At 38.7% G+C, this 25984-nt stretch overlaps 1 protein-coding gene across 3 annotated transcripts; it reads left to right on the top strand.

Moving 5' to 3' along the window:
* Positions 1-731: 731 nt before the first annotated feature.
* ICE2 (interactor of little elongation complex ELL subunit 2) lies at positions 732-24634 on the top strand. Of its 3 annotated transcripts, none has more exons than XM_032122708.1 (15): positions 733-931; positions 1854-1958; positions 4499-4763; positions 5875-5994; positions 7276-7410; positions 7748-7864; positions 8927-9086; positions 10556-10740; positions 11208-12162; positions 13705-13883; positions 15317-15446; positions 19776-19860; positions 19952-20002; positions 21022-21277; positions 21952-24634. In XM_032122708.1, the coding sequence occupies exons 1-15, from the start codon at positions 903-905 to the stop codon at positions 22141-22143; spliced, it is 2964 nt and encodes a 987-aa protein (XP_031978599.1). In that variant the 5' UTR covers positions 733-902; the 3' UTR covers positions 22144-24634. The 3 variants fall into 3 exon arrangements, with proteins under 3 accessions (XP_031978600.1, XP_031978599.1, XP_031978601.1); XM_032122710.1 differs by lacking the exon at positions 733-931 and adding an exon at positions 1182-1339; XM_032122709.1 differs by lacking the exon at positions 7276-7410 and having other exon boundaries at positions 732-931.
* Positions 24635-25984: the final 1350 nt, after the last annotated feature.

Here is a 25984-nt window from a genome sequence, read left to right as displayed (position 1 = left end):
TGCTTCTCTAAGATAAATCAAGAGGGCAGAATTAAAATCAGTGTCCTTAAAATTGATCTGCAAGCAAGCTGGACTCCCTTGGGGGGTTTGGAAATCATTCTGAATCATCTCTGTGTTTTCATGTATTTGTGTAATAGTCCCCAGTTTTAATCATAGGACACCAAGCACACACTCTGCCCTCATCATTTGCCCCATCTTTAGAGCAGTGACGGGCATCACCTTTTCTTGTAACACCACAAGAAAATGAGCTTCCATCACCCAGACCTATGGGTTCTGAGAATACCCGAATTCCACATCTTACCACACGGGGAAGCCTGCCCATCAGTAAAAAAGGCTTTGCGGCTCTGCTCACGAGAAGTGAGCCAGGGAAACTGAACGCCCAGGAGAGGAAGGAAGCTGATGAACGCAGCAGCCTCCTTGGGCATCTCAGCCCTCACACGCAGCTCCAACCCCTCACTGTCAGTGACAGACCCCACCTCTGCACACCCGAGGCGAGACGAGTAGCCCGGGGCGCCCACCTTGCACAAGGCCCACCTCTACACAGCCGGAGCCGGGAGGAGCCACCCGGAACACCCACCCCCTACCCTGGGTCCCACCTCTGAACAGCCGGGAAGGGGCGGGATGTGCTGCCCGGGATATCCACCTCCTGCCCAGGCTCCGCCTCGGCCCCCTCGTGAACGCGGAGCACATCTCCCCGCGCAGTTCGGCTCCGCGCCATCATCCGCCCCGCCCACCACAAAATGGCGGCCACACCCTGAGGCGCTGCTCGAGTCCGCGTCTCCATTAGCTGGTTTAGCACACGTGATCCAGCGCCAGGCGCTGATTGGCCAGTGCCCTGAGGCGGCCTTGCACGCCGGTGAGACGAGGAACCGCGAAGCCGCTGCCCTGAGGGCTCTGTTAAGATGGCGGCCGCAGGGCCGCAGCTGACATGGTGAGCGGGTTCTCCTCTCCCGAGCGGCCCGACCGGGCGTGCCTGAGGCGCGGGCGGTGGACACGGCTCCGCGCTGCCCCGCCGAGAGCAAAACGCTCCGCGGCCCGGGGGGAGGGGGGCGGGCTGGGTTCCCGCCCCGCCGGGTTCCCGCCCCGCCGGGTGCCGCCCCGAGGGCGCGTGCGCTATTCCCTCCCGCCGTGGATGCGGCTGGAGTGCGAGCGTTCTGTGGGGGAGCGCTGGGCTGCGCGTGGGTGTGCTTCCAGCTGAGGGGCTGTGAGGTCCTGTAAATCCACGGTGTGGACTTAGGGCCGGGATGTTGATCGTGTTTCTAATACGAAAAGCCCTGCAAATACGTAATTCGGCTCTTTAACCCTAGAGAGGCGAGGTGGGTTAGAATTAGTTTGTGAGGTAAGAAGTAAATAAAATCTTTGTTCGTACCTTTCACAGTAGCTTAGGGAGGTTGGGATTTTATAAAACCTGTACACTGGAAGGGCTATGCTTAAAAAAAAAAAAGAGAAGACAGTATAGAAGGTCAGATCAGCATAGAAGACAAGAACAATTCTTTTCTGAAAAATTAAAACCGCTGGATTTTTCTCAAAAGTTCCAGCGATTTCAACCCAAAGTTTGTTTTTGATTCATGACCATGTGAAACTCATCAGAATTTCTCTCACCATACTTAGAATTGATATCTTGTATTAATGAAATTCTTCTTTTGTACTGTGAAGAATATATATTTTACTGTTGAAAAACATAAGGGTTTCTTACATAGGTAATTTCCGTAAAGAGGAAATCTGGAACCACTGTGTAGGTAGCCTCTTTTTTTAATATAAATGAATTCTGGTTTTTTTTCTCAGGGGCAGATGTGGCCTTTAATTTTTTGGTTTGTTTTGCAATATATTTATTTTATATTTTTTTTTATTAGGGATATTACACCAAAAAATGGCCAAGAAGTATTTTTCTCCCATGAACTTTATGAAAAATATTCCTTGTCTCCGAGCCTCTCTGAACTCTGGCATTTATCAAACAGGTATATTATGTTATGTTATCATTTTGTGGTTTTTGTTATAATCCTGTGGATGCATACCCATACTGTTTTGGGGAAAGCTGCATGGTGTCTGGCACACAAGGATTTGTTACTGACTCCTTGGGCCAGCTGTTACCCTGTGCTTTATCTGTTGTGAAACCTCACAAAGCAGGAGTCTAGGTTGAGTCCTTCGTTATTTTGTGTCTTATGGGAGGGTGTTTGGGGATAGAGGTTGGGTTATTGGTTTTTTGGGAGTAGTACTTGTTTTTTGCTTTCTCTTACATCCCAAAGAGGGATGAAGTTTCACCCACACTCTTAACTGGTCAGGGTAAGGGTCCTGTAACCCGTGAACCAGCCCTTGTTTTGTTCAGAAATTCATGGCTATCTGTCCATCCAGATCTTCTCAAGCTTTAGAAGGGCAACAGTACTGTGCTTTGAAATCCTTTTTACTTTTACCTTTTGGAAGTAGCCAACACTGTTTGCATAAACCACCAGTGTCTTGAGTGCAGTGGAAATGTAATTAATTCCTTGAGTAATGAAGAAACTGTATAGAACGCCAGCTGAAGACTGGGAAATGAAACTGTGAACCCAGGTGGTACAGGTTGTGTTGTTTGTGTAGTTTTGATGTCCTTTTTATATTTTCTTAAGTTGAGGAAGTAGAGTAACATTTATTTCACATAGTGAGAAGTGTGTCTCATGCTGGATTTCAGCATTTGGAGGGCTGTATTTAGACTCTTGGCTTAAGAAGTTATTAAGCTGATAGGAAGGTGAGCATGACTCCTGGTGCATGAACCTTCACACTAAGGAATGTGGATGGGAAACCATGTAAGTGGGGAATTTAGCACGTGGGGAAATAGTTTGTTCAAAAGGGGAATTACTGTGTTTTTATGAACTGACAATGAGAATGTGCATTTGAGGGGGATACATCACAGGGGTGTTACATCACATGACTTCATCCTACATCTTTAGCTAGAGAAGGCTGTTCTGGTTAATCTCTATTGGAGCAACTTCCCTTGAGTTGGCAAGGTATGAGCTTGTTACTAGTGCACCTGATACTACTGTAGGATTCTTCCTTAGAAGAGTTTCTGGAGTGGACACTCAAAAGAGTGGGATTGTGGTCAGCTGTGTGTGATTCGAGTGGTTTTACAGCCAGAAGAAGCCAGAGAGGTTGCAACTGGAAAAAATCAGAAATTGATGGAACTGGGCTGTGTGGACAGAGTCAAGAGGAAGAGAAATTAAACCTGTTGGAGCAAGTGTGAAAGTAAAAGCTGGAGGAAATTAGCCAGTTTGGGGGGATTTCTCATAGATATTTACTAAAGTGTATGTTCTCTTGGTGTAGAAGCTGTGAAGGCAGGTTGCTGATAAAACGAAGGGGTAAAATTTAAGCCGTCAGCTCAAATAAAGTATAATGCTGTAAATATGGAGAGAAAGGCTCTGTCAGATTATTTTGGTTTGCACCCCGATGAAGACTGTGACAGCACTGCATACTGAAATGATCTTGATGTGCTGCCATTTCATTCAGTGCTGAATATAGCCAATTTAAGCTGCTAGAATTTCTTGATGTTCTTGCATTGGCATATCTGAGTCAGCATCTTGTTGCTGCTACAGCTTAATTAAATTTGCCAGTTTGTGCCACAAGGATGGACACATTCTCATATTTAGAGAGACAGCTGTGAAGTGTTATTAAGAACTGTGGATGTGATACTGCTGGGTTTGAGTGACACTTGAGATGTTTTCTGCTGCTGAAATAGTATCTTAAAAATATGCTTTTTCCAAGATCAGCAGTTAATGTTCATTTTGTTAGCCTTAAATATTTTCTCTCTTAAGTACAATTATTTTAAATAGACCAGGGCTAAGCCGGTTGGCCTTTGTATACTGGAGTTGTTTTAAGAACCAGCCTTAATGTTCCTTCTTTGTTGTCAGAACAGCCATGCCCCTTGCCCTAGCCTACTACTATTTGTGGTGACTGCTTCCAGCATTGTTTAGAGTAGAAAATAAAATGCTTGATTTGTGTACTCTGTAAGAATTTCTTCATTGAAATCTGGAATTTCTATTGTTACAATGAAGTAGTTTTAATTTCCTTCTTCTGCAATGAAAGAAAGGCTCTTCCTAGTTAAGTCTTTCTCCTTCACTGTCAGAACTGACTTACAAGTCTGACCTTTCTGAGTGCAGACAGTTTCTGATCAGTGGTCATCAGTGACTGAAATGTGGAGATTCTTTATCTTTTCATTAAGAATGTGTGTTTCCAGAACAAAGAATCTGTTTCATATTCATGTTAACACCGTTTTGTTTTTTTAAAAAAAGAAAACCCTACCTTTTTTTGTTTGTTTGTTTTTAAACCAGTTGCAGACCTGCTGGTGGCACTAAGGGTTAGTTTGTAGGTGAAGTTTCAGAATGAGAACAGTCCAGTGGCACAGATAAGAATTGGAATAGCAGTGTCTCTCAGTGCAGTTTAGGCTTGCACAGCTGCCTTTATTGTTTCTGACTAATACTAGTATTTATGTGAAAACTGCAAATTTGTTAATTTGTTACTTTTCTTTCAGAGAGGCAAAGAAAAATGTGGAGGCATTGACAAACTCTTCAGAAAACAGACAGACTTGTAGCATGCAGGCTCCAGATTCATTTGAGGTGGAAAAAAGCCCAGCTAATGATCATCCTCTTCCAGAACCCAGATTCCCCTATCCATTTACCTCTTGTTTGTCTGAGAAGGAGCAGAAAACATACTTGTATCTGATGACCAAGTTCTCAAAAAAAAGAAACCATTTCCAGGTTAATGCAGCAAGTCAAAGGGAATTTTTCACATATATGGTAAGATATGTACATATGAACACCACAAAGGGAGTCACACATTTTCTTTTCTTACAAAGAGTAAAGGAAAAGGGGAAAATTCATTTTCACTTCAATTTGTCATAATTAGTCATAGAATTCATGGTATTATGAAAGGTAGTAAAGGTTGGAAGTATTCAGGATGATAATATTTTAATATTTTTAATAGAAATAAAAAGTGTATTTGGTTATTTCATTGAAATTGGGGTTTTGTGGCTTTTTTGTTTTGTTGGGGTTTTTTTAAGTGATCTAAACAACTGAGGGTAAGTGTAGATCTTTGACAACTGATTAAACAGCCCCCCACCCCCCAAAAAAACCCTTTTTTTCTGAGGAGGAAGTTAAAAGTTGTCCTTGCTGTGATTTTAGCATTTTGTACTGGCATGTAGCAATCTTAGGTAGTGTTAGGCTGTGGATACATTTTGATGTGATCTTTGCCAGCTGTGGGAGCTTTGTTCATTAGCATGGGAGGGCCCTGTGTGCTGCCCTGCTGTGCTCACACAGGAGAAAGGCTGAGTTCATCCCTGCTATGAGTCTCAGCAATGCATTTATATAGGCCAGCTTCATGTTAGGTGGGAGAATCATTTTAGTTGAGTCCTGTAAAATGTAATTAATCAGCAAATTGTTTTGAGCCATTGCATTTGGTTTCCCATGCTTCCTTATTAATGCTAATTTCTTTGTTTTATGCTGTAACAATGGAAATATAATTTCCAGGCACATCAGTAACTACTATGTTGTTGTTACTTAGGTTATAATTTCTCACGAAATCTGAACTCAGATAACTGTGACTTTGCTGTGTAAACTTCATCAGCCGTGTCTTGTAACCTTTCTGTTTATAAATCACCGCATCAAAAGAAACTTGCTGATTTCTGGGGATAGTGGTTTGTTGGTTTGGGATTTTCTTTTAAGGAAATGGGCCTTGCAAAATTTTTTTTTTATTTAATTGAAACTGAACATTTGCCAAATTGAGCAGCAAGTGGAATCTATTCCATCCCTCATTTCATTACTTGTACTGTCTCTCTGGAAATTTTGCTGGTTAGATATCTAGCATAGAGGACTCTGTTTTGTCTTAAAAATAGATTTTTCCTTCCCCCAGCAAATGAAAGAAGTAGTAAACAATGAAATTGCAGAATTTATGAAATTTGCCCAAAACGCTGCAAAAAACTGTGCCCAAGATTATGATGCCATCTCTGAAGATGCACTACGTTATACTGAGGTAATTACCAATGGCATGCTTAATTCCAGCCCTTCTTAAAAAATTGTCGTGGAATCATGATTAAGATACATAGAACTGTTCATGGGATGTGATGTTTCCTGACCTTCTCCTGATTTTATATTGGGATGAGATGGGGAAGTGGCCATTTCTCTTGCGCTGTGTGTTGTGGCTTGGCCCGTGGTTCGTTGGTGCCGAAAAGATGTAATAGAAGGGAAATCACTGCTTACAATACTGCAAAAATATTTATTCATCAAATAAATAAATAATTTCCTTATGTTTGGGAGGGGAGAAGCTGCGTTTCAAGTGTGCGTTTCCATTAACAAGTTGCTCCTAGATACACGGTGCTGGACAGAATGTTAAGCTTTCCTCCACAGGAAGGCTTAGTAGCGTGTTCTAAAGTCATTGTAATTAGGGATTACTCACACTTTAATCATAACCCTCTGCAAGTTCATGCTGTGTTAAATATCCACTTTGATGATTCTGAGATCAAACATGAATTCAACTTCGTGTATCATTCTTGGGTTTAGAGCACATTTTAATGAACCGAAAATCTGGAATTTTTTCCAAACTTTCCCATTAGGGGGTTAACACAGAGTTTGGGCACATGTGAAGACAAACAGCTTTTGGGTTTTTTCCCCCTAAATATTGGGATCGGCTTTGCAATTTTATATCTTGTCATCTGGTCACAAAATGTGTCTCCAGACTTCAAGTCCTATTTATTGTTAATACCCTGACTTAAAAATGAAATAGAGGCCCATATTTTCTTTTAACCAATACTTGCAGAAATAACTCATTCTAGTGACTAAATAAAAACTAAATATCCTAAATGCCTAATTCAGGTATCAAAAAAATTATGTCAAGTTGACATGATAGCGAGTTTTAAGGCAAATGGAATCATCCTATGCCTTTACCTTTGTGACTTCTGCCTAGGCCTAGTGTAAACTGGGTAGTAACACAAAAAAATACTGGTTCCTCTAAAAGCCACAATAAATAAGCTAAAAAGAAAATAATTACCTGGTTTAACACAGTTCAAGCTGTACTCAACTGCATGTTTTTAATGATTGGTCTGAGCTGTGTGCATACATTGTCAGCCTTGCATATGAAGGGCTGAGGAGAATCTGGAATGTATTGCAGTTCTCAGACCAGCGACTGTAAGAGTATTAAAGATCTCTACTGGTATCTGCAAGTTTTTAAATGCAACTTGCGATTGCAGAAAAAACTTTTCAAATTAAATTCTTATGAAAGATTCAAATGCATAAATTATTTTTCTTTTTGTGGTAGGAATTGCTGCGTGTGTGTATTGGACATGTGCAGAAGTACCCAGAGTTTTACACCCTCCAGGAGATCATGAGTATCATGGGAGGAAAGTTTCATACACAGCTGACCTTTAGGCTGGAAAAAAATCTTCTTGCAATGGTAGCACCTTATGTACACATAATGGGTTTGTGGGTTTTTTTAAATAAGTAGAATTACATTGGGATTGTGTCATGCAAGGATTAGGATTTTTGCAACTATTATTCAGTTCTTGAGTTAGGGGTTATAATTTAAATTATTAATTAAAACTTAAATAAAATTATTTTGGTAGTAAGGCTGTTAACCCTTTTCACCAGATGTTTGCCAATAAAATGATTACATTAATAGTATGTTTTCTTATATCACATAACTTTATAATGCACTTTTGTACGTTCCTAATATTTTTCCTCGTAAGAAGTGCTGTGAAAGCTGTTTTCTGACACTGCTTGATTTCCCCAAGGGTACAGCAAGACATGGTAAAACAGATTTCCCTTCCATGCCTGTTCAGCTGCCCACAGATTATAGCACTGTTACGTCTATTATAACCCCAGAAAAAAAGGCTCATGTTATGCATAATGTAAGTAACCTTTTATTGTCATCTTTAAGGCATATTTTGTACAGAGTGCAATCTGATCCTTTTTACATGTTGAGCAGTTTTTAGATTGCATTGCACCATTAAATAGCTGGTATTTCTGTTTGTGTTCTTCCACTGTGAAAATCAGGGAGTGTTTGTTCTGTAGAACTGAGTTTTTTGACTGTTTATTCCAGATAATTTTTTTATCAGCTAACTTAAGGAGTTTTTTCACATATCAAAACCCAAACTTTCAACAGAAGCACTGTAATTTCAAAGACATTTGCTGAAGAAAGGAGCAGAGGTGATGCAGGAGAATGTTATAAGCCTCAAGAGATGTTAGAGCTATAAACAGAGCACTTCTGATGGTGTCTCAGGTGGCAGAAGAAAGAACATTGCTGGTTTTTTCTTACTTCTCTCATGGTCCTCAGTGCTCCTGGACTCCCATTATCTTCTTAGTCCCTGATGATATTCTTCAACCTCATGAGCATTGCCAGCCTCCTTCCTTCATGGAAATGTGTACTTGTAATATTAAACAATTCTATCATTTCAATTTTGAATTTGTATTCTTGATGGTTTTATATTTGTTTTAAGGTTATTCATATGTAACTGGTATTGAAACAACTGTGCAATTTCAACCATACTTCAATATTAGATGTCTCTTTTGTGCTGTTACTGAACTCATAAGAAGGTCTGTAATATATAATTGTGAGTTAATCTGGTTTGGAGGTTTTTCTTTGCTTCAGTGCACTCCCATATTTCATGATTATCTAAATTCCTATTCAACCTAGTAATTCAAAGGTATACAAATTAACTGAAAATACAAGTTAAAAAGACATATTTTCTCACGCTGCAATGTGAATGTATAAGATGCAGCTGAAAACCTTCAGAGGACTTTGCTTTTTCATTTCGAGTCCTGGGACTGTGGTAGTATTTGGACTTTTGGGGGAGTAAGGGTTGTATATATCCATTTTTGATTGGGTTCGGAGTTTTTCTTGTAAATTTAAATTTGAGTGTATTTCTTAAAAAAAGAACTTCGAAAGAAATAACTTTTTTTTCTCTCTTTAGGATATTAGTTCAGATTCAAATGCAGAAAAACTTGCTTTGAAATACTGTCCTCAAGTTGTTTTAAGTAATCAATCATTATTTACTTTACTGAATAATCATGGACTAAACTACAAGGAACAGTGGGAAATTCCAGTTCGTGTTAAAATGATCACTGTTGCAGGTATGGTGGGGTTTTGTTATAAAACTATGGGGGGTTTGTCCAAAAAAGCTGGAAAGCTGATCCAGAGTCACTTTTTCTACTTTGTTATTGGGAATAGGAACAACCTCTGCAGCTATCACCATAAACACTGAATTTGGACATTCAGCTATTTTCCACCTGGGGAAAAAAACTAAAACAAAAAAACAGTTAAATCTGGTTTTGCTTTTCAAAACTCCTAAGTTGTGCTCCGTGGAAAGGAAAAGGTTGCATGAAGCTGTTAAAATTAACAAGTGAACTGATTTCAGTAAACTAAAAAGCAGAGAAGTTCTGAAATTTTATGAAAAAGCAAAGAGCAAACGTTTTCTGGAATTAAAAAGATCTATTTACATCATAGTATAGTAAATAAGGAATGAATGCCCATGAAGATAATTTTTTCAATTGCAACAGAAAATGTTTTAATAAACTGAAGAATTCATCGGAGTGCTTTACTTTAGTTGTCAAGCACTCCTTCAGTAATCTGAATATAGATTTCCTCCCTTACCTTTTTTTTTTTTTTTAACCACAGTACAGTTTATTCAAGTATTTATAATGTTTGTTGTGTTGGAATGTCCTTGAGTGCTTTCTGTAGCAGACTTACAGATAGTAAATAAGCTATCAAATACCTGCAAAATTTACAAATTTTGACTTTCCTACATGAAATTAAATTACTTTATCAGTAAAGATAATGCCTGATTCCTTTTGTACCAACATTACAGATTTTAAACTTAATTTTTGAATCCAAAATTAGCACCTAAAGGGCATTCAGGTTGTGTTAGAAATACACAGTGGTTCTTGAAGGGTTTCTCTGTGCTTTCCTTTTCCACTTTTCCCTGTAACCAACCCCTTGCTTTAATTTACTTTTTTTCCTAAAACAGGGAGACTGTGTTCACCATGTGCCTTGGCTTTCTCTATTGTGATGGGCATGATATTCCTTTTATTTTTGGGTGATTTCATATGTAAGTGTGTTAAGGGGTAAACAAAGGAGGAGTGGGGCAGTAGAGCCCAGACAGAGTTATTGATTAGAAGAGAAATAAGCTGCAGCCATCACTTGGGCAATGAGACTTAAAAAAAAAGAATTGACTTTGAAACAAGGATGAAAAAAGATCTTTTTGGAAAACAGGATACATTTGGTGATATGATGCTGTATAGGAAGTGATGAATCCTCAGTTCTTATTTTACAAATTCTCTACTTAGAACTGCATTTGAAATATGTTCAGCTATTAATGTGGTGTGTATTGCTGCTGCAGGATCATAGTAATTCACACTGTATCTGGACATACTTTTTATTTTCTGTTGCTGATGAATGAGAGGATCATTTTTCACTTCTTCTGGTGTGAATGTGCAATGGATTTGACTGTAATTGGAAGTTGAAAGATTTAGTATTTAAATTACACAACAGTCTTTCTTCCTTTCATTTAATATGTACTCAATCTCTTTTCATTCTTGAAAAGGTAGCAAACCAGCTAAAGTGGTTTATGTTGATTCTCCTCTGCTGAGAAAAGAAATGACAGTAAGAGAGAGGAATCAAATCTTCCATGAAATTCCAATGGATTTCCTAGCAACTAAAACATCTTATGTTTCGATTTCTGATGTATCGATGGACAAACCAGCTGAGGACAACCTGTTTCAGTGGGATGTATGTAGGTTCATCTGTTCTTAAAAACAAACAAAACCAAAAACTTGTGTTAAAATTCCTAAGTTGCTTTTTGTGTGATAATAAAGGAAAATTTAGGTTTTCTGTTGGTGGTTTTTCTATTGCTCAGTTACAGACCCTGTTAGAAAATGTCTGTCTAGTTCTTTTAAATGCTTCTACATGGGCATCTCCGCTTTAATGTTTACTTCAATAAAATGTATTTTGATGAGTTTGCTTCAGTGGAAGAAAGTTCTGTGAACTTTTTCCTCTGTGAAAAGGCCTTTCAACTCATAGGACCCCAAGATATTCCAAGTTAAACAAGAAAAATTGTTTTTCAATTCCTGCTCCTCTTTCCTAACAGTCAGATATCGATGGTAGAGCATTTTTTGTGTTTTTAATTTAGCAATGTCTTATTTCTTGGTTTGTTTTGGGGTTTTTTAATGTTATTACTTTCTCATCCCTGTGTTAAGGTGTGTTCTGATACCTACCAGTGCAGGACAGTTCCTCTTCCAGATGACACAGGGATGGACTTTGATGATGATGTTACAGAGCTTGAAACTTTTGGAGCAGCTACCAAGCTCTCAACAACTTCTAAAATGGAAAGTACTTTTCCTGCAGTTAATAACACTGCTAAAATTTTATCTCATGGCCTGAAAATGGGGGTGAAAGATTCATCTGCCATAAACAGTGGAGATGAAGAAGAGAAAAACACCCTTTCTGAGCAAGAAGGTTCTGCATGTGCCAGTGTGCAGCTTCCATCATTAGATGGCATTCCATGCTTCAGCCCTCAAGAAAATTCACCTTGTAAAAGCTTTCAGTCCGTGGAGGTAGGACTGAACAAAGCACAACGTGTCATGAGCAAGGAAGTGTTGGACAATGAAACAAAATTAAATCCTCTGTCTATTGCTCTGAGTTCTGAGAAAGAGCCTGATGCTGCACAGAAGAAAGAGATTTGCACTTCTTTATGCAGTAGTGACACAGATGAAGAGCGTTTGATAATTGATACAGAATGTGGAACCACTGCTTGTTGCAAACCAGCTGTACCAACCGCTGCTTCTTGTACATCAGCAGAGACTGCCAGATGTCGTTCCCCTACCCAGAGTCCTTTAGCAAGCATCACTGGCTGCTCAGATACCATGGATCCGGGGAAAAAAGCCTCTAAGAAACCTCCAAGAAAGTTATCCAAAGAATTAGATCCTGTCGGGCAAATTTTGAAAATGCAAACCGAACTTCTCAAGTCCCATTCCCAAAAAGCTCAGGAGCCAGTGGTAAGCTGTGATAATTCTAATGCTCTGCCAGCCCAGGTGCCTCAGTCTCCAAAAACATCGGTGATCTCCAGCACAGAAACTGTGCCAGCCCCAGCCTCCAATCCTGCCAGCTCCTCTAGAAATACCTGGACTTGGCTTTTTGAGGGAGTGCAAAAGAGTAAGTGTGGTCATTGGGTAAGGAGGGAAATTTAACAGAAAACACTTTATCTGAAGAATGTGGCAGTAGTGCATCTGTTACATTTATTTAGAGATGTGACTCAGGTTACCAGTACCTCCTCTGTGTGAGGATTACTGTCTTGCACACAGAAGGGAGCATTTTAGGAGCTGTTTGTCCACAGAGGCGATTGTGAAATACTGTTTTACTGTAGAGAAACAAAAAATTCTTATACACAAGGTTTTTAAGCAAGGAAAATAACCCATTCCACTACCGAATGGTTTATTTGAATGGAAATTCAAGTATTTGTGTAGTCTGTTCTGCAAAAGTAGTTTGTCAATCAAAAATAGAATTATTTTACTTTTTTGTAGAACTAAAATTAATCAAATGATGCCATTAAAAACTGGAAAAAAATTGAAATTTGTGTGTCTTAAGTTTTGAGCCCTCTGGTTCAGTTGCTGTTGCTTAACTCCCAGCACTCTGTCCCTGAAGGCAAATGAGGATTCACTACAAGCCACCTCTCCATGTTTTCAGTTAGCTGGGTATTGAATCTGTTCTACACCTGGACCTTAACCCAGAACTGCAAGTCTTGAAGATCCTGGGGACCGTGGACTTGGAGGTTTTCCTCACATGCTCACGTTGCTTCTCAGCTCTGTCCAACTGAAGTTAGAAACACTTAATTGTGTTAGGTAAATATGCAGGAAATCAGACAGGTGGTGTCAGGGCAGATACTGTTCTCAAATATTTAATTCCAACAAATCCATGCTTTTTGGTGGGAAAACATGTTTGGTATTTTCTGAGTAGGTGTGCATTTGATCATGTAGGATCTACTTAATCTGTAGGTTAACACAACTAATTCGGTTTTAGTTGACGTTGTGTTATCACTTCCTACATTTTTATTTATTTAACTGAGTTTTAGTAATTACTAAGACCATGTCTCCTCCCTCACTCTGAAAGGCTGAGAGGCATGGTACTTTATTTCTCTCTCTGTTAGAGTATAGAATTCAGATGTTTTATAATAGATTTTTTTAAATAGAGGTTGTGAAACCAGTGTTGCCAGCATGCTGAAAAGTGACTGCGTAAGGATAGAAAGCATAATTCTACAATTTGAAAGTTCTATAGCAAGCTGAGAAACCTCTTTACATGTCTGCATTCATTGTAAATAAAAGTTTTCTCTCCTTTGTGCGTAGTGACTGCAGCTTAAAAAGCAGCTTTTGAACGACATTTATACAAGAATGGAGTCTCACATTTGGAGTTCTCTATTTGTGTGAGAAATCGAATGATGTGGGATTATTCACTAGAGTGAACGTTTTCCAAATGTAATTATTTTTAATTTTTTTTTTAATATGTAAGTGACTTTTTTGTGCCTAATGAAGTAGTTTTCACCCCAGAATCAAAGGAAATGAAAGACATCCTACAGTAAAAAAAACCAACCCTAAACAAAACACCCGAACATAAAAACCTACTGCAAGGGAAAAAAGCTAATCAGCTTCATGGTAAAGAATGTCCAAGCTTGCCATTTTCTGGGTTCTTCATTTTCTGTAGGAAAGCTGCCAAGTGAACTTCAGCTGCTTGAAGAAGACCCTTCAGAGTATCAAGCACCTGAGGAAGGCAATGTTGCGTACAAGCTCTTCAGTTTGGATGATCTGTTGTTACTCGTGCGTTGCAGTGTGCAGAAAGTCAAGTCACTGCCACGATACCAGAAAAAGAAAAGAGCCCAAAAGGTAAAGATTCTGTTTTCAGCTTTTTTTGGGTTGATTTTTTTTTTAAAAACAGTTGTGCTCAGCTGGTATTTCTGGTATTCCCAGTCCTTGATAGCATTTGTGCTCTCACTGAGACAATTGGTACCTTTAATTGTGACTCTGCAGTGTGTCTTCTGGAAGTAAATATTTGCTAGACCAAGACAGGGAAGAATAACTTGTGATTTCTTTAAAGCTACTTGATTAGAAGATAAGGAAGAGTGATTCTCCTTTTTTTACTACAGTAGTATACCTGGGTAATGGTACTCATGTGAAAAAAATGTAATTTTGAACTATTCTTAAAAGTTAATGGAGTAATTAGGGGTTTGACCCAAGGCTTTGAGAATGTTCATGAGCATAAATACTTTCAAGCAGGATTCAGCCTTGCTATCATGCCTAGTTAAGCAGGGAAATAGGAGATAAAATGAACAACAGAGAACACAAAAAGAGATTCTATTTGTTCTGCTTGAAAATACTGTGGCATTTCTTAGCAAATGGTTTATCTCATGGAATTAAGTGGTTTGAATGCAACTGTAATCGAAATACTCCTTGCAGCATCAGGAGAAAGAAATTTTATTCTGTAATTCTCAGTAATTTGTAATTTTTTAAAAGAGTCCTCTGAATCATTCAGCAAATTTGTTGTGGTATGTCCCTTCTGAGAATCCTAGAATTACATCAGGTGGGTGTTTATGCTCTGTTGAAATGGAAATAATCATTGTAACTCTGATTACTTACCAAGAGTCTGTGCTTACAATCTTATTTTGAAGAAATCCTATCTCTTTGCTATTGATCCTCTGCTCATAAATGCCTGGGGATAACTGCTTCATTATTTAGAAACCAAGCACTTGTTTATTCTTTTTTTTAAATTTCTGCTGAAATTTAAACTGTGGGTTGTCAGTGAGAACTGACAGTGCTTGTTAGGGTTACCTCTCTAGTTAGGGTAGCCTCTGATTTCAAATGAGAGTCCAAGCATTAGGTTCTAGTTTCAAGTGAGATTCTGACAGGAGTGATAAATGGCAGAATTCTGCTAACAATAAGCAAATTAGAAATGTCACGTGTTTTTTCTTAAGTTGCTGCAGAGGGCAGTAGAGCACAGAAGTGTAAACTTCAAATTAATTTAGTCACATGGAAAAATTACTAAGTAGCAGAATTTTATTATTTGTAAAAGCTTGCCCAGGCCTGTTTTTCTTTTTCCTTTGTCCTGTCCATTTCACCTTTCTCTATATAAAGTCTCTGTACTCCCAAGTTTGTACTGTGGATTTCACAGAATGGGAACCTTCAAACAAAATCTCAGAAATGTCTTTGTTGCTTCAGCTATGGTGGAAGACTGTGGTTATTATAAACTACAAAATATAGTTAAATTGTGGATGGCTTTGGACAGTGAGTGCTAATTTTTTCTTTTATCTTCTCTTTTTCAGCTGACTCCCATATTCCTGTTGCCAAAACTTGAATACCAAGCCTACTACGGTGTTGAAGTTCTTACAGAAAGTGAGGTGTGCCAGCTGTGGACACAGAGTATGCTGCATTCTGAATGCTTATTTTATATTGGTAAGTTCGTGTGTTGAGTTTTTGCCTAAGACACATGTATGTGTGAGTATTGGTAGAATAACAGAAGACATACATATTTATTAAAGGTATATTCCATATGTCCTTTCTTATTTATCTTTCTATTTTTGCTTTTCACTTCCATCTTTTGTAAGTTCTTTGTCTAAAATTTCTGTTGGGTGGTGAATGAGGATGTTCCAACTTTGGTTTTAGAGAAATAGTGTCCATGTCCTTTAGAAAATGCTGTATTCATGTTTGTACAATGACATTTTCAAAGTCAGGAAAGTTTTTACGTTTATTGGGATATATGTTGTGTATAGAAATTGAAATTATGCATATAAAGAATGTCACCAGATTATTTTAACAACGATTTTAATATATGGAGAGCTTGCTGATACCAATTATCTTGTAATTAATAAGATTTTAAAAGGGAAAATTTGCAACAGAGTGGTTAGTTGATATTTAGAATATGCTTGGTGCATGCTGCTGAGTGAGGGCAGTGCTGTTTGTACAGTGAGTGAGTATTCTGCAGTGGGGACTGCCTCACTTTCATGTAGAAACAAATCTGGGTTTTAGGGTTGTTATGGCAGCAGTTGTGGCCTGTGGTTGCCTAACCTTTCCACTTGTGCGCTGAATTACACTTTTGCTGTTGTTGGCTCACATCAGAATGCTATTTTAGAAATGCTAACTTCTCGGTTTTAGAATTTTTACATACAAACTATGCAAGCTACCATAGAATTATAAGGATTATGTGAAATCTAATGTATTTGCCAATTGCATCGTAGTCTGCTCTCATTATTCAGTGGAAATTGTATTTCTAATTTTAAACTTTAAAAGCAATATTTGATGTGGTTTTTCCATTCCATAAAAAAAATCCTCATGAAGAGCTTATTATGTACAGAGTTCTCTACTTGTAACCGTATCTTAATATGCAGTACAGAAACATTTCTTCTTTTTATTTTTAGCAAGCAGACCACTATACTGAGTGTATTCTGAGTATTTGTACTGAGGATATATCCAGCATACTGAACTGCACTGCAGTTGAGCTTCCTGTAGGAAATGTTATCAAAGTTTTTATTAACGCTTCCAGAGTGGCTAGCAGAGTAAGAAAGTAGTGAACTGTGGAGAGAGGGCTGATGTTTGCTAAGTGCACAAAGTGAAGAAGTGAGTATCTATCTAATCTCACATCAGTTACAGGATATATTGAAGGTATGGTTTGCGCAGGAGTTTGCAGACAGCTTATCCAGCCAACACCCTTTTTTATGGAGGCTCTTGGGAATGTAGGAGAAAGCAGGCTGGGTGTGTAGGTATTGTTCCAATTAAAGAGCCACAGAGCTCTCCCCTTCCAGCACAGCTTTCCTCAGTGTGTCCCCTGTAGTTACCTGCTGGCTGTGGAATGGGCAGTGCCCTGGGCTGGCAGGCTGCACTGACCTGGCTTCCAGCACATCTCTGTTCCTGCGCTTGGCAGAAAGTGTCCTTGGGATTGGGAAACACTGGTTATTCCAGTCATGTTTGTTTGTCAGCTCCTGGATACACTCTTTCCAGAAGCAAGCCCCGGGGTGCACAGGAGTTCTCCTTTCGTGGGCTCTGAGGAGGCACAGGATTCTGTGGGTTGTCACTGTCCTGCACAGTAAATGGGTACTCCCAGCCTGCGGGGCAGATTGTTGATACTGCTGTGCAGTTTCTTAGAGAGGTAGGTAAAAAAAATACGTGGAAGTAAATACCCATTCTAAGAAAAAGCATCTACCATAGCCTTTAATAGGAAACTGTTACCATATTCTACTTGGGGAGGCTTTCTGCTCTTGATATATTGCAAGGTAGCTGTGAAATTCTGCCTTTCAGTTTGTGTGTCAAAGGGAGCTGTGAAAAATGCAATATTGCAAGTGTCCAGATTTACTCAGAGGGCTCTTTGCAGTAGAGAGCTTTGTCCTGAAACTCCAGGGACAGTTCTCGGAGTGTGATGATATCCTTGTGTTACGAGCAACTTAAAAAGGGGTGAATCTCTCATTCCCTGTCACTAATCTGATACCTGATAGTGAGACTATTGCAATGATGTGTTCAGTGTAAGGAGACAGGCAGAGAGCTTCTGAGATCATGCTGTAATTTGAATTATTTTAAGTGAAATGCTGTGCTCTATAATAAAATAATTTTTTAAATCAAACACTTTGTGAAGCCATAGACTTACTGCTCTTTATAAATTTACCCCACAGTATGAGTGTGGAAGTATGGAACAACATGGTTTGAAAACTATGATCTTACTAACACAGTACTACAACTTGCATTCTTGCTCAGTTAAGCCTCTAATTTTAAAGTTTTGATCATGTAGCAGACTTCAGTGTTAAATTGCATAGGTGTTTTTGGCTATTGAAAAAGCTTCATTCACTGTCTCAACCATCTTCATATTGCCAAATGAGTATGGATTAGAAGTTCTTTGGACCTTGGTCTTTCCCCTGTAATTGTCTGGTGGTGGTGTGTGTGACAGAGGGAGGATCTCAGCTCAGCCGTGACTCAGCAGCACTGCCAGCTCAGGGGTTGAGACAGAAAACAGACGTGTAACCATGGCCTCCTGCAGCAACTGCAGAGGGGAGATGAAGTTGAATTTTTTATTTAGGATGTTCTCAAAGCAGGTACTGATGATTTGCACAAAAGCAGAGACACTATCATCAAACAAACATCTTCCTCTTGCTAGCAAAGCACCTGGCTTGGTTGTTGATTTAAGTCACCTTGCTACTCAGATAGGAAATCCTGCATCTGCAAAGGCAGTAATTTCTGTGACAAGCTTCCCAAATAAGGCACTTGTACTTGATATAAGCAGTAAATAAAGTAGAGATAAGCTTTGCTGATTAATGGGAGCATTTTGCCCTGACCATTATTCACTTATTTGCATTAAGTGCCTAAGCAAAACTTTTTGCAAGAATATCTTACCTTCATATGAATGGAATAATATTGGCCTTTAAATTAAGATTATTTGAAAAATGGGTTGGAAAAAAGTACTTAGTGTATGGGTGACTTACTACATGTCAAGTATTTTCCATCAGTCACTTCTCAACTCTAAGATATAGTTATATAAATTAGGTGGAAGTAGTTCATAGATATTTTGTGATTATTTTTTTTTTCCCAGTTACGTTGTCAGTGAGTTTAAAAGTAGAGAAGTCTCTGATTTGAGGAGGGGCTGATGAGGAATACAGACCTCAAACAGATTTTATTTAAATTATATTTTTAATAATGACTTCAAGCCTCTTTTTGTAGTCAGCAATGCAGAATATGAAATTTAGCTGCTTAGTCTTGCACAAAGTACTGATATCAAGAAAAGTGACAAATGTACAGTGTTTAAAGAAGTTGTCCTGCTGCATCTTTTTTAATTTGTTAAAGTGAGGGTTATTACTTAGTCTTCTTACACAACACATAAACTGTTGGTAATGGATAGCTTGGAATGTGAAATGCTCTGGTTTAGCAGTTTTAACTGTGCAATTGAAGCATTTACACTTCTTAAGAGAGCAGATTTGTAGTAAGACAGTGAATTCTGCTGAGTAGGCTGTGTTTTATTATGCCGCCTTTTCCTCATCCTGCTTGTGGGAGCTGAAATAGAATAGATTTTGGGGAAAACATCAGCATGAGAAAGAACCAGAAGGCAAGGTACAGTCATCAAATCCATGTCCAAGCTGTGCTGGTGATCTGTACTGCTCATCAAGTGAAATGTGGGCTAAACTGTCCTTGACAGCCTTTATTTTAAAAATGTGATGAGGAGAGCTTTGAATTGTTGCTTCTGACAGAGTCCAAGACAAATAGTCTTTAACACCTTGCCGTGATCAAGGCCTGAGCTGTAAATTGTAGTTTCGCAGGTGAGGGAGGGTGGAAAAAATCAAGAGACAAAGGTCAGAATCCTCAGAAAGTCATGCAATACATCAGAATAGAAAAGCAAGTATATTAAACTCAAAAGTAGATTTGTTGTAAAAGATCAGCTTTCAGGATCTGTCCAGTAAGGAAGCAAAGTGATAAGGGTCGAATGAACTTGTGAAGATACAAACTAACTAAGGAGATTAAGGCAATGGCAAAATAAGGTTCTGTATCCCACACATCACCCAAGATGTAAGGTTTGCTGGGGTCAGGCATCTCCTGGTTTAGAAAGACAGTCCAGGTACAGATGTCTGTACTTAAAGCAGCTGCACATTTTACTCTGTGTTATGGTGCAACATTGATAAATACTTTTCACAGTTCTATGCCAAAAGAGCAAAGTTTTGTATCCTTTTAAAAAGGCATTAGATCTGCAAATTAAGCTCTTGGATTTGTTTGGTTTTCTTTTTAGTGTATTAATTGTATTTCTTTTCTCAGGACATATTGATGCTTTTACATCAAAGCTTATTATGCTAGAAAAGATTTCTCCAGAAACTTTAAGAGAAAAGCTTGGATTGATTAAGTGAGTATTTTTAGTAAGTTTTTTCAGCAATGAATTTCAAACCCTAACAAGCATTGCAAGTTACTACTTCTACTATTTTTTTCTTTCACAGGCCTGCAAATTCATTGAATATACTTCATCATATTTTGAAGAAGGTGTCTGAGTAAGTGCTCAATTCTTGTTCGTTGTATTTGTTTGCCACATTGCCCAGTTCATCCTGTTTCTTCTGTAGAATGCTTGTCTACTCTGATTTTTATTTCGTCATGTACATGGAATACTTTACAGGTTCTCTTAGGTCTATCATAGTATAATACAGTACTGTGTAAAATGTGCTTGGCATTGCAGGGCTTGCATAAATGATGCAAAAGAATAAGAACTTGGGGTTTTGGAACCGGTTTTTCAAGAAAGGAAACTGGACTCTTAGGAGCTGAGTAAACAGTTCACAGGAGTGAGGTGTAATGTTATGTATGTAGGCTGACATACAGAGTTTGGGCATTTGGGTTTTGTTAGTCTTTTTTGCTTAATTTGTAGAAATAACCCTGTTTGTGTTCACTTCTGCTCGCCTTGACTTATAGCAGCCTGTCTTTCTCTGTACAACATTGCAGCCTTTCTCCTGCTTCTTTATGTAGCTACTTCGAGGCTTTCAGACTGCAAGTGTCTTAATTTTTTTGTGAAGCGGGTTTCTTGCACTGTGAAGCCTCTTCATTCAAATTATGGAGGAGTTTCCTGCTCTTCATAATTTCTGTAGCTTCATGATTTGTGACTAAAATTTTTGATTGGTTGACCTTATCTTCCTGAAAACCTGTTTAATCCTGTGTGTGTTGAAAGCTTGTCTGTTCTGTGTGTCTGTGTCCACATGGGCATTGTTGTTCGTAAGGTGCTGGTTAAGGAAATACAGTTTGGCCAACATGGATGGTTTTCAGTGTATACTTACATGTTTAGTTGAATATGATGACCGTGTGTACATTGTTGATAAATTAGTACATTATGAATACATTATAAACGCATTAATTAGTGTGTATTTCTCAATACAGTTTAACGCTTTCTTGTGCACAGTCTTTTTATGAAACAGGGACTAAACATCTAATTGCATTAAGAACGTATTAACTGTTCTGATCAGATTTTTAAAAAACCAAAAAACATTAAAATAATATTTTTTATTTTGAACTTTTCTCATTTTAGTTTGGAGGAGGGCTCTTATTTATTGACTCATGCTGGAGGAGATTCATCAGTTGCAATTTACAAGAGTTCTCTTGACAAGACCACGAGATCATCCTATAACTTGCACAAAGCTCACTGTGATCTGCCTGCTGTGCCTGCCACTCTCTCGGTCCCATGGGTACCCCTAGATCCCAGCCTCCCTTTGCCCTACCACATAAGTCATGGAAGAGTTCCATGCACCTTTCCACCTGCACCCCAGGAAGGGTGGAAACAGAAGGTCAGTATCTCACTTGATGGAAAAGCAGATTAGCAGTTTAGGAGTAATCTATTTCAGTCCCTTGGGGTATAGCTGTGTAGTTTATCTGTCATCTTCGGGGGTCAGAATTTTTTGGGGAATCCATCCTGCTTTGTAATTTATGTTGGTGAATAAGTGATGCCTATCATGCTTGGGAAATTTTCCAAAGATCCTGCTCTCAAGTCTATTATTTTTGAGGTAGTATGGCCCTTTAGAAGTAAGAAAATTTTCAAGCATTATTTTTCTTAGCAGAGACTTACTCATTTGTGTAAAAGCCCAGCACTGTGAGATAGTTTTTAGGTTGAATTGTATGTTTTAGCCACAGCCTGACTTCATATGAGGGCAAAATTGTTGTGCATCTGTTCCTAATTACCTTGTGCACTTTGGTTGCTGCCAGAAGGAAGTGCAGGCACGTAGACAGGAAAGAAGCAGGATTGGTCACTTCTCACTGGTGACTGGAAGACCAGCTGCGCCAGTCCAGATATGGCCTGTGGGTCTGTTTGAAATGATGTGAATTAGAAGGCATTTGTCTGAATGTAGTTGTATATGTTTGTGCTCAATGCAGATTGAAGATTATTAATTCTGGTAATTCTAGTTCGATTTTCTGACTGGTTGTTTTTTTGGGTTTTTTTAATTCTTTCACCATATGTGTGTAGATGGCTGGGGTGAAAGGGCAATCGGACACACCCCATGAGGGAAAGCCAGTAGCTATGGAAACAAAAAGCAAGCCAGCTAAGCCTGTTAGAAATGAAGGTGTGGCTCCAAAGAAGCTGAGGAAGAATTTCTGCAAGCAAAGAAAAGTGAAGAAAAAGTGGAAAGCTAAATTCAACAAAACGCAACTGAAGTAGGAATAAGCCTGGAGAAGAAGAGGAAACAAAAAATCTGAGGTTTCTTGCAGCTTCAGAGGAGCCAGAACAAGCTGGCAGAGGAAATGGCTCCAATAGCTGAAGCATTTTCTAAACCTTTAACCCTTTCGTTTCTCAGGGTACATGTTTCAAGTGAAAATCTCAAATTCAGTCAGACAAAAAAAGGATGTGGCTGCAGCCGCTTGGCTGGTTATAGGGAAAAGAGTATCTTTTGTTGGTCTGGTGATATTTATAGAAAAACTGCATCTTGAAGAGTGAAGAAGTGGCTGACAGCAACCTCTGATACCACGTAACGAGAAAAATAACTTTCCAGTTTTCCCAGTTTTTCCAGGTTCACTACGCATTTTTGTTCTCACATATTTTAAATATACATTTTATTTTCTGCATTGTCTATAAGGGGAACAACTTGGATTTAATTGTTTGTCTTTTTTTGACATGTGGTGTCTACCAGCTTTTAAATGACTTACAAAAGCATATTTTTCTTTTTAGAATGGTGTAACAAATGAAGGACAAAAGCTGTGTTTATTTGAATAGTAAGGGCCATAGATTTGCATTAGGATACTTACAAGTACAGCTAAACAAGTAAAGTAATAACAGAAGAGCTGCTTTTTTGCATGTTTAAACTGCTATCAAAAAAAAGTAGAGGTCTTAAAGGTGTTCTTCAAGTCTTTTGTTTGGACAGAGGAAGTTACGAAGTATACATCTGATCAAGCATTCTTGTTCTCACTGGGACTTGATAGGATGTGTTTTAATGTCATGAGGGTAAAAATAAATTTTAAAATTGTTTACTGGAGTATACCCGTTAAAAAATCCTGAAGGTATGGATTTTTTTGAAAGCGGGCTTCAATAATGAATGTATATTAAAAATTGTTCTCTGTGAAATACAAAGCATTTTCTGATGTGGGTTTTTTCCAACTGTTAAGGTATATTTATTCAGTTACTCACTTTATTCTGTTTTTGGACCACTGCTTGTTGTATCTGCAGTAATAAGCTATTGACGAGCTGAACTTGTGTTTGCAATTTACAAATAGTTCTGATTTAAAATCCTAAATGCCCTTAGTGACTTCTCATAATAGGAATATTTTAGCTGTGAGTCATTTCTGCCAGATAACTGACTCTGTCTGGGGGATTCAAGGCAGTTTTCAGTTTGTATGTATAAAACTTTTTGCCGGACTTGTATGGAATTTGGTTTCCCAATGTGGTGTCATGTGGCAGAAATGTGTTGTCTATTTGTTCATCTCTCTCTATGCCTGTTACTGTACACCACTATATTACTAATGAGAGTGTACTAATTATAGAACTGTAATGGAGCAGCCTGGGCTGCTGCTGCTTGGCATTATTGCAGGACTTACCTCTGCTAAGGCTCCTGCAATTCTTTTTGGCCTGGTCATGCAGGCTGTCCAATTCTCTCTGAGTAGTGGTTCATATGTCCCCTCTGCCTCCCTCTTCTCCACATTTGGTGTCAAATGCAAACTCAGGGAAAACTGATTCCATTACATTATCCAGCTGATGTAAAAATACTGAGCAGTGCTGGACCTGAGAAGCTCTGTCCATGTCCAGCTCAACTGATTCAGCTTTGAGCTACAAACAGCTTCACCAGGAATGGAAGAAAGCCTCTGAGAAGGTGTTACATGGCTGTGTGAGACCACTGTTGGATGTCTGGTTCTCTCCATTCACTGGTGTTTGTTAGGAGATGAAATTGATGGCTTTGTATTGTGTTCAGACAGTCTGAAGCTGGTTTTGGAGGACTGGAGGTGACGTTCTGACCTGGCATTTGAGGTGACTGGTTGGCATATGTGTAAATCCGTGGAACTTTATCAGTTCTTTATGGTAGTGAATTGGTTATTGGCTGTGAAATCTGACTGTTCTTTATTTCTGTAGTAATGAGAGTTTTAAACTTCATTTCCACTATGCACTGATGAACTGCTTCCATTCTCATATGTGACTGGCTAAATCTCTTCACCTTTTCTGTCTGACTGCAAACACTCTTCGGAATACAATAGAAGCTGTCTATGTAAAATATATTAGGAAAAGATTTGCTGCATTTTTTCTCTTCTAATGTCGCCTAGCAGCTGGAAGCACAGAAAACTGGGACCAAGTGACCAGTCATCCATTCTGGTGCTGGAAGGTGGGAGATGTCAACAGCAAGGGACTCTCCCCACCTCCATGCTGTGAAGTTCAGTAGCAGTTACTGAGCCATTTGAAGAGGTATTTCTTTTGATTCTGATTTGTTTGCCCTGTGTTTTAAATAGCAGCCTGTTTCCAAAAGAATATAAAAGTCAGTTCACGTGTAGTTTTCAGAATGCTTAGTGCTGACCTGCATTTAAGTTTGCTTTTAGTTCTGTTGGTAGAAATTGCACCATTTTCAGTCTCTTCACCTGTCAAAGTCTGACTGCGTGTGTGATGTTCTCAGATGCTTCTCTGAGAAGTTATATAACTAAGCTACTTCTTAATAAAATGTCCTTTCCTATAAGTGTGTGTACAGTTCTTCCCAGAAGCACTGCCATTGCTTGGTTAAACTCCTCTGTACTAAAAGTATATTCACCTTTCTTTTAGTTGCTCTTAAAATATATTTTTCTACAGAGATTCTTAAACTTTCTTTGCAAGCTCAAATTCTGTTCCTGTATGTCCAAATCATTGCACTAAAATGTTTTCAAAGATACATTGCTGTATTATCTATCCCAAATTAAATTTCCTTCTCAATGCCAGAAAATACCTTTGGTGGCCACGTGACAGTCTGTTTAAGCATAAAGCATTTGAATTATACCCTGCTTAGTGTAGATGGAAGATTGTCACTGGCAAAAAGCTGGTTCAAGCCATTCTGAGCCTTATGAAGGTCTTCTGTAGATAATCTCAAGGCTGCTCTTAATTGTGGCCGTGTCTATAAGGTGAGCTAGTCCCCGTCTTGCTCTAAGACTGAGAAGACATTGTGATATATCTTGCTGAGGGATTTTTTTGTTGTTTTTATGTAGCTACAATATACTGCCAATATTTAAAAATTTTGTAGAATAATTTCGTGTAATGATTATTAAATAGTATCAGTCCTAGTGCAGCCTTCAAGGGCGTTTTTTGGTGTTGATACTTCTCTCTTCTGCTTAACAGTGAGAGAAGAGAAGAAAAGAAAAGCCTGGAAGGCCCATTATTCCTCAAGACAGCATGGCAGCTTTGTCTGACATGTAACAATAGAGGTGATAGAGAAAACAGTCTTGTTATTGTTTGTGATTAGAATATTTCAATAAATATTAGAAGAACAGTTTCACTTTAAACTCAATATTAAAAAGAATAAGGTAGCAATAACTATGTGGGGAAGGGAGGGGCTATTAGACCCCAGTGACATCTTCTCTGATTCTTGAAATGAAATAGAGCAGCCACATCCTTCCGAGTATTTGCAGCATGTTTTTACAAGCGTGCATTTCCTATTTTTGATAGCCCTAATAGAGGAAAAGTATTTTCTTTATTTTTCCGAATGGTCAGTATCCTTGTTGAGAGGAGCCACAAGGAAAAGGATACTGATACTGTTAACTAAAGCTGTATAATCCAGTCAGCCACTTTGCTTCCTTCAGCTTGACAGCCTAGTTCTCATTGCAGTGCACAGAGCCAGCTGTTCCAAAAGATGCATGAATACTTTTTGGTTTCACTGAAACTTACTCAGAGGTACTTCGCTCAACAGTTTTTCACCTGTGCATGAGATTCCTCCATTGTATGGCACCGTGAGTGGCCAGGAATGTCACCTTACCTGCCTGTGCCTTGAGAACAAGCACATACCACAAACCTCTCATTTCTCAGGTACTGCCAAGTGAATACAGTTTGGGAAGAAAGAAAA

The sequence above is a fragment of the Corvus moneduloides genome, chromosome 13 (genome assembly GCF_009650955.1).
Source record: "Corvus moneduloides isolate bCorMon1 chromosome 13, bCorMon1.pri, whole genome shotgun sequence".
NCBI classification, from domain to species: domain Eukaryota; kingdom Metazoa; phylum Chordata; class Aves; order Passeriformes; family Corvidae; genus Corvus; species Corvus moneduloides.
The sequence above is the reverse complement of the archived record's forward strand: the minus strand, read 5'-3'. Positions and strand labels throughout refer to the sequence as shown.